The sequence below is a fragment of the Ranitomeya imitator genome, chromosome 6 (genome assembly GCF_032444005.1).
Source record: "Ranitomeya imitator isolate aRanImi1 chromosome 6, aRanImi1.pri, whole genome shotgun sequence".
NCBI lineage: Eukaryota > Metazoa > Chordata > Amphibia > Anura > Dendrobatidae > Ranitomeya > Ranitomeya imitator.
Genome location: NC_091287.1, coordinates 551,233,353 through 551,248,166, shown reverse-complemented (window position 1 = coordinate 551,248,166; position 14,814 = coordinate 551,233,353). Strand labels below are relative to the sequence as shown.

At 42.9% G+C, this 14,814-nt stretch overlaps 1 protein-coding gene across 1 annotated transcript in view; it reads left to right on the top strand.

Moving 5' to 3' along the window:
• The first annotated feature begins 12,813 nt into the window (after positions 1 to 12,813).
• Positions 12,814 to 14,814, top strand: part of LOC138643469 (serine/threonine-protein phosphatase 6 regulatory ankyrin repeat subunit B-like) — a 72,970-nt gene continuing 70,969 nt past the window's right edge. The window contains exon 1 of the mRNA XM_069732375.1: positions 12,814 to 12,954. Within this exon, the coding sequence (XP_069588476.1) occupies positions 12,814 to 12,954 (141 nt within the window). The remainder of the gene's footprint in view (positions 12,955 to 14,814) is intronic.

Sequence of the window (14,814 nt, the reverse complement as noted above, 5' to 3'; positions counted from 1 at the left end):
CAGGAACAGTGAAGCATGGTGGAGGCTTCTGCAAGTTGTGGATTTGGTCAAGATTGACAGTGTCCTCGAGCTCGACTGACAGCTTGATATGTTTTGGTGCCTCGCGAGTCTCATCCAGCAGATTATGTCGGAGGACAAGAGGATCCAACATGTCCAGTTTTGGATTGCCAATTCTATGGTTCTCGTCAGGATAAGCCGCCATCAGGGAAGTCCGGCAGCGGCTCTATCGTAGAGGACAAGGAAGCGCTCAGCGGAGTGAACGGCTCCTGTGTATGGAGGAGTTGGGAGAGATAAATTAGGGGCCTGTGAGGAAAATGTATATAATAAGTTTAGTTTCTCTGCCAGCACCTATAGGGTGGGCGTTGACACCCCTTCACTTCAGAGTTTAGCTTTTCTTTTCAATGGGTGTAGAAGAGCTTTTATTGCTTCTTGCTGCATTCCTGACTTTCAGCTCCCAAACCCCTCATGCCCCTCCTAAAGGAATTTTTACGATCGGTATAGTAGATGCATAGACAGTTGTACCAGCTGAAACTGGTCGGATCTCCCTTTTAAAACATGAGGTTCTTTGTCCTAATATTGCAAGATATTGGGCCAACGATTTAGGCTAGGAAAATAAAAAGTGCATATTGTTAACGTCCATCGGCGGATCTGCCAGCCGCTGTAAACATGAGCCTCTAACTCCATCAGGTACAAAGTATGGATTTCTGTGGAACTGTGTGTCCCAAATAGCACAAATTTGGTCTCATTAGAAAGCCAATTTTAAAATAAGGTGAATGCTGGGTGTGTTTTGATTCTGACATGTTCTGGACCGAAAATACACAAATCGTAAGAATTGTTGGAGAAAACTGTAAGGCTGAGGAGAGAGGAGGGTCTGGGTAAACCAGCCCTCTTGGTGATGTCACAGGCTGCGGTTTATAAGTTTCTGCCAGGCCCCCAGCAGTTAGTTTTTACCTGAGGAGCCCTGACTGCTAGCCCTGATGAATTGGGACATATGAGAGCTCCGCCCACTAGCCTGGTTCTGCCAACCATGATCTGATCACATGTAAGTGTTGATTTCTTATTTAATCCCTGTTATTTTTATAATTGCCTTTGTACATATTTTCAATTGTCTCATATTGTAACATCTTTATATGCCTTTTTATAATCACTGCCTTAATTTCGGAGTAAAATATATAAATGACTAGTTTTCGTTCTTCCTGCTATAATACGTACCCTAAGTCTTCTGAAGGGTATTACGCTACTGTTTTGGGTTAGCTTTGGACCCGTTTAAACGGAGCTGGTGGCAGCATACCGTGTGTTGTGCCTTTGGGAGTCGTGGTGACTGCGGCGTTGATAATTATTGTTCCTGCCTGAGTGGGAGTAGTTATATCGCCTCGCTGCAGCATGCCCAATAGCCAGTACATAGCAGGCAGCCTTTCTGGCGACTAATTACCCTAGGTGCAGTACCTAATCTGACCTGAGGGTGAGGGGGCACCAGAGAGCTGCAAGTTTTCAAGCGGAACTGTGAAGTGGGATATACATAAATCCCTGCAGTTCGTGGTATATTGAAGAGCAGTGGGATACCTAAAATAAGCCCCTGCTGTAAACTAAGAGGTCAATAGCCTTGTGTGTGTTTTTTCATCACATTGTAGCAGTGGAGGGATAACTAAGATAAGCCCCCCTGCACATGTGATAGCCGTCTGTTGGCCTAAAGTCACCCCGATCCGTGACGTAGCGGTGACGGTCACGGTGTGAATCGTGACAGGGCCCCAGATACAATAGATGGCCGATGGATGGACGATGGTTTGGCCAATATTCATAAAGCGATGGCATGTCCTAGAGACATCCCTCTAGAAGGTGTGAATATCCCTACGCAGGGCCGGCGTCAGCACCCGGCGCACCGGGCAAATGCCGGGGCCCTGGGGAGAGAGGGGGCCCACTCATGCTGTCATAGATACAGCTGGGAGAGCAGAGCAGGAGGTAACATGCTCTCTCCGCCCACAAAGTCACTGCTGGCTGCGTTCTCTTAACCCCTATGTGCCAGCTCTGACACAAGCATATTCTCTCTCAGTGAGTGCAGCCAGGCAGGCACATAGGGGTTAAGAGAAGGCAGCCAGTGTGACATTGTTTGTGGGCGGAGAGAGCACGTTCTCTGCTCTGCTCTCCGCCCCTGGCTGGCTGCCGTGCTGCTGAAGTTATGAGGCATATTCAGGAGGAGCTCCTAGTCCTACCAGTGACTGAGTGAGTGGCGCTGCTATATACTACGTGGGCTGCGCTGCTATATACTACGTGGGCTGCGCTGCTATATACTACGTGGGCTGCGCTGCTTTATACTACGTGGGCTGCGCTGCTATATACTATGTGGGCTGCGCTGCTATATACTACGTGGGCTGCGCTGCTATATACTACGTGGGCTGCGCTGCTATATACTACGTGGGCTGCTGCTATATACTACGTGGGCTGCGCTGCTATATACTACGTGGGCTGCACTGCTATATACTACGTGGGCTGCTGCTATATTCTACGTGGGCTGCGCTGCTATATACTACGTGGGCTGCGCTGCTATATACTACGTGGGCTGCTGCTATATACTACGTGGGCTGTGCTGCTATATACTACGTGGGCTGCGCTGCTATATACTATGTGGGCTGCGCTGCTATATACTACGTGGGCTGTGCTATATACTACATGGGCTGCTATATGCTACGTGGGCTGCTATATACTACATGGGCTGCTATATACTACGTGGGCAGTGTTATATACTACATGGCTGTGTTTATATGCGATCATGAATCGGGGTATGTGTTAAAGGGGGGGCCCACTGAGACTCTTTCGCCCGGGGCCCTCAAAAACCTGGAGCCGGCCCTGTCCCTACGAAGGGTCCAGGAGGATGAGCTGGTGAAGTCCAAGGCAGAGAACACAGAGCACGGCGTCCAAATACTTCGGCTTCTAATCTGGTGGAAATTCACTTCTCGCCTTTTGGTTATTTCAGCTGAGACTCTCTGCCCGTAGGAAAAGCTTTGTGACCTTTTCTTTTATTATCTCCTAAAAATAAAAAATAAAAATCTAAAAAATAATAATGAGTTCTAATGGGCGACCGACCAAAAAATTGACTTGCTGCTTTTTCTAAGGGTTTGTTATAGTGGAATTTTTTAAATGTTTTTGATGCCAAAATCCACATTAAGAAAATGCTTCTACTCTGTTCTTTCCATCCATTTAAATGAGAAAACGCGTCGACGGTGCGCACGTAACGTTTTTTTTTCTCACATTCCTTATTACAGGGATTCCTGGGTTACTTTTTCATGTGTAAATTGTGGCAAAAGTTTAATTTTCCTGCAATTTTTATAGCGCTTTTTTTCTGGGGGGGGGGGGGGGGGGGGGCATTTTTGCATCACCCTATACTATAGTTCAAAACAGGAAGAAAAAAAAACATTGATCCAGAACCAAAAAGTCTTTTAGAAGCAGTTTTTATATGAATTTTTCAGCCAAGACACCGCGCTGAACGCGGCGTGCATTATAGACGCGCTTTTTTCATTGAGATTTGCCTCAAGCCTTTTTTATGTGGGTTTTGCAGTGTAACTGTTAACCCCTCTGGTGCCACAGTCACGCCTGATTCTGGCACTGGTCAGCCAGTGGGTATCAGCGGCGGACAAATAGACGGATATTGCTGCGTTTTTGTAAAGACCCCCTTTTTTTTATTGCAGGGTCACATTATAGATTTTTTTAATCTTTTTGAGCTGTACTGACCCCTGCAGGATAAATATGGCGTAGCAGTCTACTCGCACCTCTGCAACAGCAATATCAGAGGTATGGTGGCTGGAGCAGCAGAAACTGATGCAGCAAAGAGCTGCAACACCAATGTCGGAGGTATGGTGGCTGGAACAGCAGAAACTGATGTAGCAGAGATCTGCAACACCAATGTCGGAGGTATGGTAGCTGGAACAGCAGAAACTGATGTAGCAGAGAGCTGCAACAGCAATGTCGGAGGTATGGTAGCTGTAATAGCGGAAACTGATGTAGCAGAGAGCTGCAACACCAATGTCGGAGGTATGGTAGCTGTAATAGCGGAAACTGATGTAGCAGAGAGCTGCAACAGCAATGTCGGAGGTATGGTAGCTGTAACAGCGGAAACTGATGTAGCAGAGAGCTGCAACAGTAATGTCGGAGGTATGGTAGCTGGAACAGCAGAAACTGATGTAGCAGAGAGCTGCAACACCAATGTCGGAGGTATGGTAGCTGGAACAGCAGAAACTGATGTAGCAGAGAGCTGCAACAGCAATGTCGGAGGTATGGTAGCTGTAACAGTGGAAACTGATGTAGCAGAGAGCTGCAACTGCAATGTCGGAGGTATGGTAGCTGTAACAGCGGAAACTGATGTAGCAGAGAGCTGCAACAGCAATGTCGGAGGTATGGTGGCTGGAACAGCAGAAAGTGATGTAGCAGAGATCTGCATCAGCAATGTCAGAGGTATGGTAGCTGGAACAGCAGAAACTGATATAGAAGAGAGCTGCAACACCAATGTAGGAGGTATGGTAGCTGTAACAGCAGAAACTGATGTAGCAGAGAGCTGCAACAGCAATGTCGGAGGTATGGTAGCTGGAACAGTGGAAACTAATGTAGCAGAGAGCTGCAACACCAATGTCAGAGATATGGTAGCTGGAACAGCAGAAACTGATGTAGCAGAGAGCTGCAACAGCAATGTTAGAGGTATGGTAGCTGGAACAGCGGAAACTAATGTAGCTGGACCAACTGAAATTGAACAGCAGAGACGGATGTAGCCTAGCTGGAACACTGATGTACAGTGCCTTGAAAAATTATTCATACTCTGTGAACTTTTCCCACATTTTTTTTACATTACACTCACAAACTTAAATGTTTATGATTGGGATTTGATGTGATACCAACACAAAGTAGCAAGTATTTATGATGTATAAAGGAAATGACACATGGGGTTTTCACAATATTTTAGAAATATAAATCTTAAAATTGTGTGGTGCGTATGTATTCAGCCCCCTGAAACAATACTTTGCAGCACCACTTGTCACTGAAATTATTGCTTCAGTCTTTTGGTGTCTGTCTCTCCAGCTTTACACATCTAGAGAAGGCATTTTTGCCCCTTCTTCTTTGCAAACCATTTCTCGCTCAGTGAGATTTGATGGAGAAGTCTGTGATCAGCAATTTTCACATCTTGTCACAGATTCTTTCTCAGTGGTATTTCGGTCTGGATGGTGACTGGGCCGTTCATATACATAAATATGCTCTGATCTAAACCATCCATTGTAGCTCTGGCAGGATGTTTAGGGCTGTTGTTCTGCTGCAAGGTGAACATACAATCCAGTCTCAAGTCTTTTACAGCCTCTAACAGGTTTTCCTCCAGGACTGCCCTGAAGGAAGCTCCATCGATTTTCTCAGCAACTCTGACCAGCTTCTCTGTCCCTGCTGAACGAAAACCTCCCCACAGCATGATGCTGCCACCACCATGTGTGATGGTGGGGATGGTGTTTCCACGGTGATGTGCAGTGTTAGTTTTCCAACACACATAACGTTTTACTTATTCTCTAATTAGGGCTCGCCTTGCTGGGATGTCAGTTTACGTGGACTGTCATGTCTTGGTAGGTTTGCAGTTCTGACATACACCTTCCATTTTTGGATGATGGATTGAACACTGCTCAATGAGATGTTCAGAGTTGGGACTAATTTTTATACTCTAACCCAGCTTTACTCTTCTCCACAACTTTATCCCTGACCTGTCTGGTGGGCTCCTTGGTTTCCCTGATACTGATTGATCCCTAATGTTCTTACACAAACCTCTGAGGCCTTCACACTGAGAATAAATTACACAGGTGGACTCAATTTACTAATTCTATGACTTCTGAAGGCAATTGGTCACTGAGGTTTCTATTTTAGGGGTATCAGACTATATAGGACTGAATACTTGTGCACCTCCCAATTAGCAAATTTATATACGGTATTTAAAATAATTAGAAAACTTTGTGTAATTTCCTTCACATGTCATATACTGTCAAATACTCTCAATAAAATTAATTTACCGTAAGTTTGTGTCTGTAACATGAAACAATTTGAAAAAGTTCACAGGGTATGAATACTTTTTCAAAGCACTGTAGCTGACCTGGAACAGCAATGATACACGTAGCATAGCTAAAAGAGTGGAAACTGATGTAGTTGAGCTCGAACAGCAATGACGGATATAGCAGAGCTGGAACAGCGGAATCTGATTTAGCAGCGAGCTGGAACAGTGATGACAAAAATAGCATAGCTGGTTTAGCAGATACTGATGTAACTGAGATGGAACAGCAATTATAGATGTAGCATAGCTAGAACAGCATATACTGATGTAGCTGGGCTGGAACAGCAATGATGGATGTAGCATAGCTGGAACAGAAGATACTGATGTAGCTGATCAAAAAAAGCAATGACAAATGTAACATAACTATACCAACGAAAACTGATGTAGTTGAGGTGGAACAGCAATGATTGATGTAGCATAGTTTGAAGAGAGGAAACTGATGTAGCAGAGTTAGAACAGAGCAGGAACTAGGTCAGGTGGATAAAACATTAACAATATTTATGTTTCCTTATGTGAAAGAGGGGGTGTGCTCAGACATCGGGGCCCGGGTACTGCTGCTTACAATGGAACCCTTATATCTAGATGGGGAAATGGGGAAGTGTTTCTGCGTTCTTGGGTGATTTGGTGAAAGTGCCAAATCCTCCTATAAAGAAATAGTTAAGAAATTAACTTCTGTCTGTCAGGAGTAATTACTAAGAGCTTCCAGCAAAGTGTGATATTATTGAGTACAATGTATCAGTTGTGTTATGTCTGATCTAATGAGCTGGGCCATCAAAGCCCTTGGTCCAGCTGAGCAGTTGTTTTGCACGATAGATTGGTGACATTGGTACAGCAGGGAGATCCAGATGGAACAACAGAAAGGGCAAAATGGCATCAGAAGGAGCAAATGAGAGCCAAGCATTCCAATGAAGCAGAGATTACATTAAAACAACAAGTGTAACAAAGTCCTTATCCAGAAGGAAACAGCGGAGACCTGGGGAAGGAGAAGGAGAGACAAATGTAGCAGAATTAACTTAGCATTGAAAAAAATGACAAGACATAGTTTCTGAGTGAAGTAACAGAAGTAGCACAGCTGGATTTGTCACAGAGTCCAATGCAGAACTAATACAGTGGTGAATAACGCAGAGCTGAGTTTGGTACAGAGTCCAATGTAGAGCTGTATATAGATACTAGATGGTGGCCCGATTCTAACGCATCGGGTATTCTAGAGGTATTAACCCTGTGTGAGCGCTGACCGGAGGGGAGTATGGCGCGGGCGCTGGCCACTGACTGCGGGGAGTAAGGAGCGGCCATTTTCTTCCGGACTGTGCCCGTCGCTGATTGGTCGCGGCAGCCATGACAGGCAGCTGGCGAGACCAATCAGCGAATGAATAACCGTGACAGACAGACAGACGGAATGACCCTTAGACAATTATATAGTAGATAAATATATATATATATATATATATAAAGAGGCTGATAAAGACGATTATATCCAGATTTAGATCAGCTCAAAACTTTTGAACTTTTTAGAAAAAAAGCCATAAACAAAATGGTGATCACGGATGAACATACCCCTTAGGAAAGAATGCAATGGATGTTATTGGAGCCACGACCATATTGTGTCTGCTAATTACACAATGAGCCGTTGGGCCCGCGCCATACTATGGGGGATACATTACAAGGCTCAGACATGGCGAGCGCTGCCAGATCAGATAGTGCCGCGTCCATGATGAGTGATTTGGAGCAGCGAGTGCCGTGATGGATTACACAATTACAATATCAATGTCCTGATACTGAGGGTCTGAGGCCTCATCTGTCGCGGGGACGTCCTGCGGGGATCCTGAGTGTCCCTGCAAGGCCTTAGGTAACCTCAGACCATTGTGCAGATATACACGTAGTCATAGGCTGCCCCCTAGTGGGGAATCAGGCTGAGCAGAGACGTGAATGTGGGTCACCAAACAGCGGATATGGGGGTCCTCCGGCACAAAGTACTAGAGCCTCAATTCAGCTTCTGCTGTAAAAGAGTTTGAAATGTTCCCAAAATTCTGTAGAAATTTTGTCCATTTTGATGCAAAAGGTGGTGCCATGTAAGGATTGGCAAATATTAACAACTAGCTGAAGAGCCCGGCGTTGCCTGGGCATAGTAAATATCTGTGGTTAGTTATAGCACGTCACTTCTCTTATTTTCCCATCACGCCTCTCATTTTCCCCCTCACATCTCTCATTTTCTCCCTCACTCCTCTCATTTTCTCCCTCACTCCTCTCATTCCCCCCTAACACTTGTCATTTCAACCTCACATCTGTCATTTTCTGATCACTCCACTATTTTTCCTCACTCCTCTCATTTTGCACTCACACCTTTTCATTTTCACCTCACACCTCTCATTTTCACCTCATCACCTCAGTATATACATGTTTGTCATCTCCCTTATATATAGTATACATCTGTATGTAATCTCCTGTATATAGTATATACCTGTATGTCATCTCCCCTGTATATAGTATATACCTGCTGTGTGTCATCTCCCCTATATATAGTATATACCTGAATGTCATCTCCTTCTATATATAGTATATACCTGTATGTCATCTCCTCCTGTATATAGTATATACCTGTGTGTCATCTCCCCTGTATATAGTATATATCTGAGTGTCATCTCCTCCTGCATATAGTATATACCTGCATGTCATCTTCTATATATAGCATATACCTGTATGTCATCTCCTCCTGTATATAGTATATACCTGTGTGTCATCTCCCCTGTATATAGTATATATCTGAGTGTCATCTCCTCCTGCATATAGTATATATCTGCATGTCATCTTCTATATATAGCATATACCTGTATGTCATCTCCTCCTGCATATAGTATATACCTGTAGGTCATCTGCTCCTGTATATAGTATATACCTGTGTGTCATCTCCTCCTGTATATAGTATATACCTGTATGTCATCTCCTCCTGTATATATATGTACCTATATGTCATCTCCTCCTCTATATAGTATATACCTGTGTGTCATCTCTCCTGTATATAGTATATATCTGTGTGTCATCTCGCCTGTATATAGTATATACCTGTGTGTCATCTCCTCCTGTATTAGACCTCGTTCACACGTTATTTGCTCAGTATTTTTACCTCAGTATTTGTAAGCTAAATTGGCAGCCTGATAAATCCCCAGCCAACAGGAAGCCCTCCCCCTGGCAGTATATATTAGCTCACACATACACATAATAGACAGGTCATGTGACTGACAGCTGCCGTATTTCCTATATGGTGCAATTGTTGTAGTTTGTCTGCTTATTAATCAGATTTTTATTTTTGAAGGATAATACCAGACTTGTGTGTGTTTTAGGGCGAGTTTCGTTTGTCAAGTTGTGTGTGTTGAGTTGCGTGTGGCGACATGCATGTAGCGACTTTTGTGAGATGAGTTTTGTGTAGCAACATGCGTGTAGCAACTTTTTGTGTGTCGAGTTGCATGTGACAGGTTAGTGTAGCAAGTTGTGTGCAGCAAGTTTTGCGCATGGCGAGTTTTGCGCGTTGCGAGTATTATGTGTGGTGCCTTTTGAGTATGTGCAAGTTTTGTGTGAAGCAACTTTTGCATGTGTTGCAACTTTTGTGCATGTGGCAATTTTTCCGCGTGTGCAAGTTTTGCGTGTGGCGAGTTTTTCATGAGGAGAATTTTGCACTTGTGGCGAGTTTTGCAAGAGCCTAGTTTTTGCATGTGGCGAGTTCTGCGCGTGGCGAGTTTTGAGTGGCGACTTTTGTGTTTTGACTTTTATGTGGCGAGGTTGGTGTATTTGTGGTGAAATGTGTGCTGAGGGTAATATGTGTTCAAGCATGTGGTAGTGTGTGGCGCATTTTGTGTGTGTGTTCATATCCCCATGTGTGGTGAGTATCTCATGTCGGGGCCCCACCTTAGCAACTGTACGGTATATACTCTTTGGCGCCATCGCTCTCATTCTTTAAGTCCCCCTTGTTCACATCTGGCAGCTGTCAATTTGCCTCCTACACTTTTCCTTTCATTTTTTCCCATTATGTAGATAGGGGCAAAATTGTTTGGTGAATTGGAAAGTGCGGGGTTAATATTTCACCTCACAACGTAGCCTATGACGCTCTCAGGGTCCAGACGTGTGACTGTGCAAAATTTTGTTGCTGTAGCTGCGACGCTTCCAACACTTTTCCTTTCACTTTTTTCCCCATTATGTAGATAGGGGCAAAATTGTTTGGTGAATTGGAACGCGCGGGGTTAAAATTTCGCCTCACAATATAGCCTATGACGCTCTCAGGGTCCAGACGTGTGACTGTGCAAAATTTTGTTGCTGTAGCTGCGACGCTTCCAACACTTTTCCTTTCACTTTTTTCCCCATTATGTAGATAGGGGCAAAATTGTTTGGTGAATTGGAACGCGCGGGGTTAAAATTTCGCCTCACAATATAGCCTATGATGCTCTCGGGGTCCAGACGTGTGACTGTGCAAAATTTTGTGGCTGTAGCTGCGACGGTGCAGATGCCAATCCCGGACATACACACATACACACACATTCAGCTTTATATAGTAGATAAGACAATCCAGTGCTATTAAAGCAGAATACAAAATTAATCTATGCGTCTAGCCCTGAATGATTCATAAAGGGTAAAGAATCGAGCAGCACAATAAAGTTAGAGATTGCTGTGTAAGCAGGAGGCATTACAAAAATCTAACAGCCAGCTACTCCGAATGTCCACAATAATGAGAGTTGTCCTCATGAGAGGTGGAGAGTAAGTTAGAAATAATGCCAAAGCGACTAAAGTGTCAATAGTGCCGAAGAGATCCCCGCTATGCAGAAAAATTAAGGTGACAAAGTGCAAAGTTAAGCCAATACTTATATAATGAGATGAAAAATAAACTCTGACCTGCCACCCCTACGCGCGTTTCGCCGTCTTTGTCGCCGTGCGGGAGCTAGTATATGTCTAGACTATGGGCCAATCAGGAGTTTCCAATAAGCGATGACGTTTAGTTCCATAGCGGCGCATGCGCAAGCGCGACCACACCACGTGGGGGCACTTCAACCTGCGCAAGTGGAACTCAAGCGATCCACCGTTGCTAGGCAACCGGGATCGCTTAAAAACACACCGCAGCGCATCGGGAAGGCCCTTGTGAAGTCAAGTTCGGGCATGCGCACAGAACATCCTCAGACGTCTACTGATCCGGATTTCTTCATATGTTCTTGGAAGAACTGAAATCTATATACATAAAAGACACATTTTTTAAAGGGGCAGAAAGTTTGAAGATTATAATAAAGGGAAGAAATATCAATATTATTGATTTTCATAATGGATCCTATTCTGATCCACGTCACAATCCAAGGGGGCAGAAAAAAAATTAAAAAAAATGTCTGTGGTTTCGATTCGATGATCATTGACAACTATCTATCGGACAAAGGATGATCTACTGATCACCGGAGGTCTGCAGAGCTCAGTACTTATGGAGTGGAAGGTGCGCACACTTGACCTCCACAGCAGTCCCATCCGCAGGTCGAATATGTGCACATCCGCTCCATTCGGGGTCAAAATAAATAATACTGTGTAAGAAACTTCCAAAAGTGATGGATACATTATTATTATTATTATTATTATTATTATTATTATTATTATCATTATATCAAAATAAATAATACTATGTAAGAAACCTCCAAAAGTGACGGATTTATTATTATTATTATTATTATTATTATTATTATCATTATATCAAAATAAATAATACTATGTAAGAAACTTCCAAAAGTGACAGATTTATTATTATTATTATTATTATTATTATTATTATTATTATTATCATTATATCAAAATAAATAATACTATGTAAGAAACTTCCAAAAGTGACGGATTTATTATTATTATTATTATTATTATTATTATTATCATTATATGAAAATAAATAATACTATGTAAGAAACTTCCAAAAGTGACGGATACATTATTATTATTATTATTATTATTATTATTATTATTATTATTATTATTATTATTGTATCAAAATAAATAATACTATGTAAGAAACTTCCAAAAGTGATGGGCACATTATTATTATTATTATTATTATTATTATTATTATTATTATTATTGTATCAAAATAAATAATACTATGTAAGAAACTTCCAAAAGTGACGGATACATTATTATTATTATTATTATTATTGTATCAAAATAAATAATACTTTGTAAGAAACTTCCAAAAGTGACGGATACATTATTATTATTATTATTATTATTATTATTATTATATCAAAATAAATAATACAATGTAAGAAACTTCCAAAGGTGACGGATACATTATTATTATTTATTATTGTTATTATTATTATAGTATAAAAATAAATGATACTTTGTAAGAAACTTCCGAATGTAACTGACACTTTATAATTTATTATTAAAGTATAAAATTAAATGATACTTTTTCAACAAACTTCTGAAAGCGCCGGATACTTTAATATTTATTGTAACGTAAAAAATAAATGACAATTTGTATCGAGCTTCGGAAAGTAAGAGATACTTTGTTTCTTTTTTGTTTCTTTCTGGGAGAAAATGCCAAATTCCTCCGCCCCCCATTGAATGAGCCCAGTGCCAAGGTAACCAAGCTACACAGGAGGCGTCTAGTAGAGCCGGGCTGGCCCGCGCCTGTGATTGGGAGCCTGAGTCACTAGAGGAGGATGTGGAGGGGTCATTACCCCCTGCTAAGTCTGCCTGGCACTGGGCACACACTGCACATACATGTCAGACCCATGCCGCTCTCGGGGCCCCACACCATGGCCCAGGCGGAGAGCAGGATCCTGCCACTGGCCACCAGAGGGGAGTGGATCACCCTGGAGCAGACACTGAAAGGGATCGACAAAGGGGATCTGGGAACCTCTGAGACCGACCCAGTGGGTGACGACACTAACTCTTCATTATAGCGAATACTTCTAGCTCTACAATCTCCTAAACTTCACTCTTCTTTCTGTAATTGCCATTTATGCCATTTTCTAATTTAATGTCTGAGCGACGCCAATTATATAAGTATTGGGGAGGGGGGGGGGGTGTTAATATTTATGAAATTACAATTTCCTGGGGCATAAAAATAACATCTAATAATGTAGTTACTGTATTTGCCATAGTGTAATATAATCATTAAAGGGGATGTCTCTTTAAGAAACAGCGCCACCTTCGACTTGTGGTTGTGTCTGGAAATGCAGCTAAATTCTATTATTTGTCCAGGAGGAATTGATCAGGTGGGTGCTGCCGTTGTGCCAGTGTGACCGGCTGACTGACAGGCATAGGGGGGCTCCGGCTGACACTGTGGGGGTCCTTGAAAACAACTATCTTCAAAGTTTTATCCTTTAAATGCCTCGGTCAATGGAGGCTGGGGCACTCGGGGGGGTTAGAGAAAGGGAAAGAAGATGGATCCTCCGATTTAACCCCTTACATGGTGCAGTCAATAGCGGTCGCGGCACTTAGGTGGTCTGAGAAAAGGAGAGACCACCGCTCCTGGTCGAGAGCAACAATTAACCTTTTAGATGCTGCAGTCAGTTGCCACCATAGCATTTAGAGGGAAGGAGTCCAGTAGTACCACCGTACAGTGCACTAATAATACCACTGCAAATAATATCGCCAAACAGTGTCTAAATACCGCTATGCAAAGGCTGAAGACTACCATGATGTGGTCAAAAAAGGCAGCTATATAGCGCCAAGTAATACTGCTAAATGCATCCGCATAGTGTGCAAATCATATTGCCATACAGTGCCACATGCCTCCATGCAATGCCGCAATAATGATGCCATAATGTATCGCTATAATGCTGCCAAACTGTGCCAGGTAATACCAGGATAGAATGCCCAAATAATACTGCTGTATAGTGTTTAAATAATAGTAATAGTGCTTAAATAATGCAGCCATAAAGCCCCCAATAATATCAGCACCAATAACACTGAGAAGTATTTTCCAAATAATACTGCCATCCACTTTTCAATAATGTATCCATACGGAGCTCAGTAATTCTGCCACACAGTTTACAGATAACTTGTCCGATTCCCCCACCGTAGAATTCCTGCAGAACACCACCATAAAGGGCAAAAAATATACAGCCATACGGTTTTAATACTGCTGCTATACAGTCTGTTAATGTTACATAACTCAAACAACATTGCCATAGGATTCTATGATAGCGCCACCATTATGTGCTCAAATTGTAAATACCATTTGGCTAATTTTTTATGTATAATAGAAATTGCAAATAGCTGACGATCGGTGGGGGGCCAGATCATGAGACCCTACCGATCGCACAAAATACTGCTCTATTGTGCACATCTCTTACATGCAAACCACATACAGAGCGGTGTACGGCATAATTAGTAAGTCTGTGCGTCTGTGCATGACATCTCACAGATCGGCGTACTGACTATTCACCTCTCTGCGTGTGGTCTGCATGCGCATCAGGGCGGTATTTTGTGCACTCAGTGGGGTTATTAATATGTAGATTGCATAATGTCAGTTACACTTTGCATAGCCCTAAAAATACTGCTCTGAAAATGTCCACATGATGCTGCCATAACATGACAGTGACATAACACCGCCATACAGTGCCTGATTAATACCGCCATATAAAGTTTATGAAAGTTGTACAGGAGCTCATCCTAGTCTCAGCGCCTTCCCCGCACCGCTCATGCCTCCAGGCGGCTCACGGTGAGGTCCTGCACCCCCAGAAAGCATTCCTGGAAGCCGACTATTATTCTGGGGAGAGGAGATG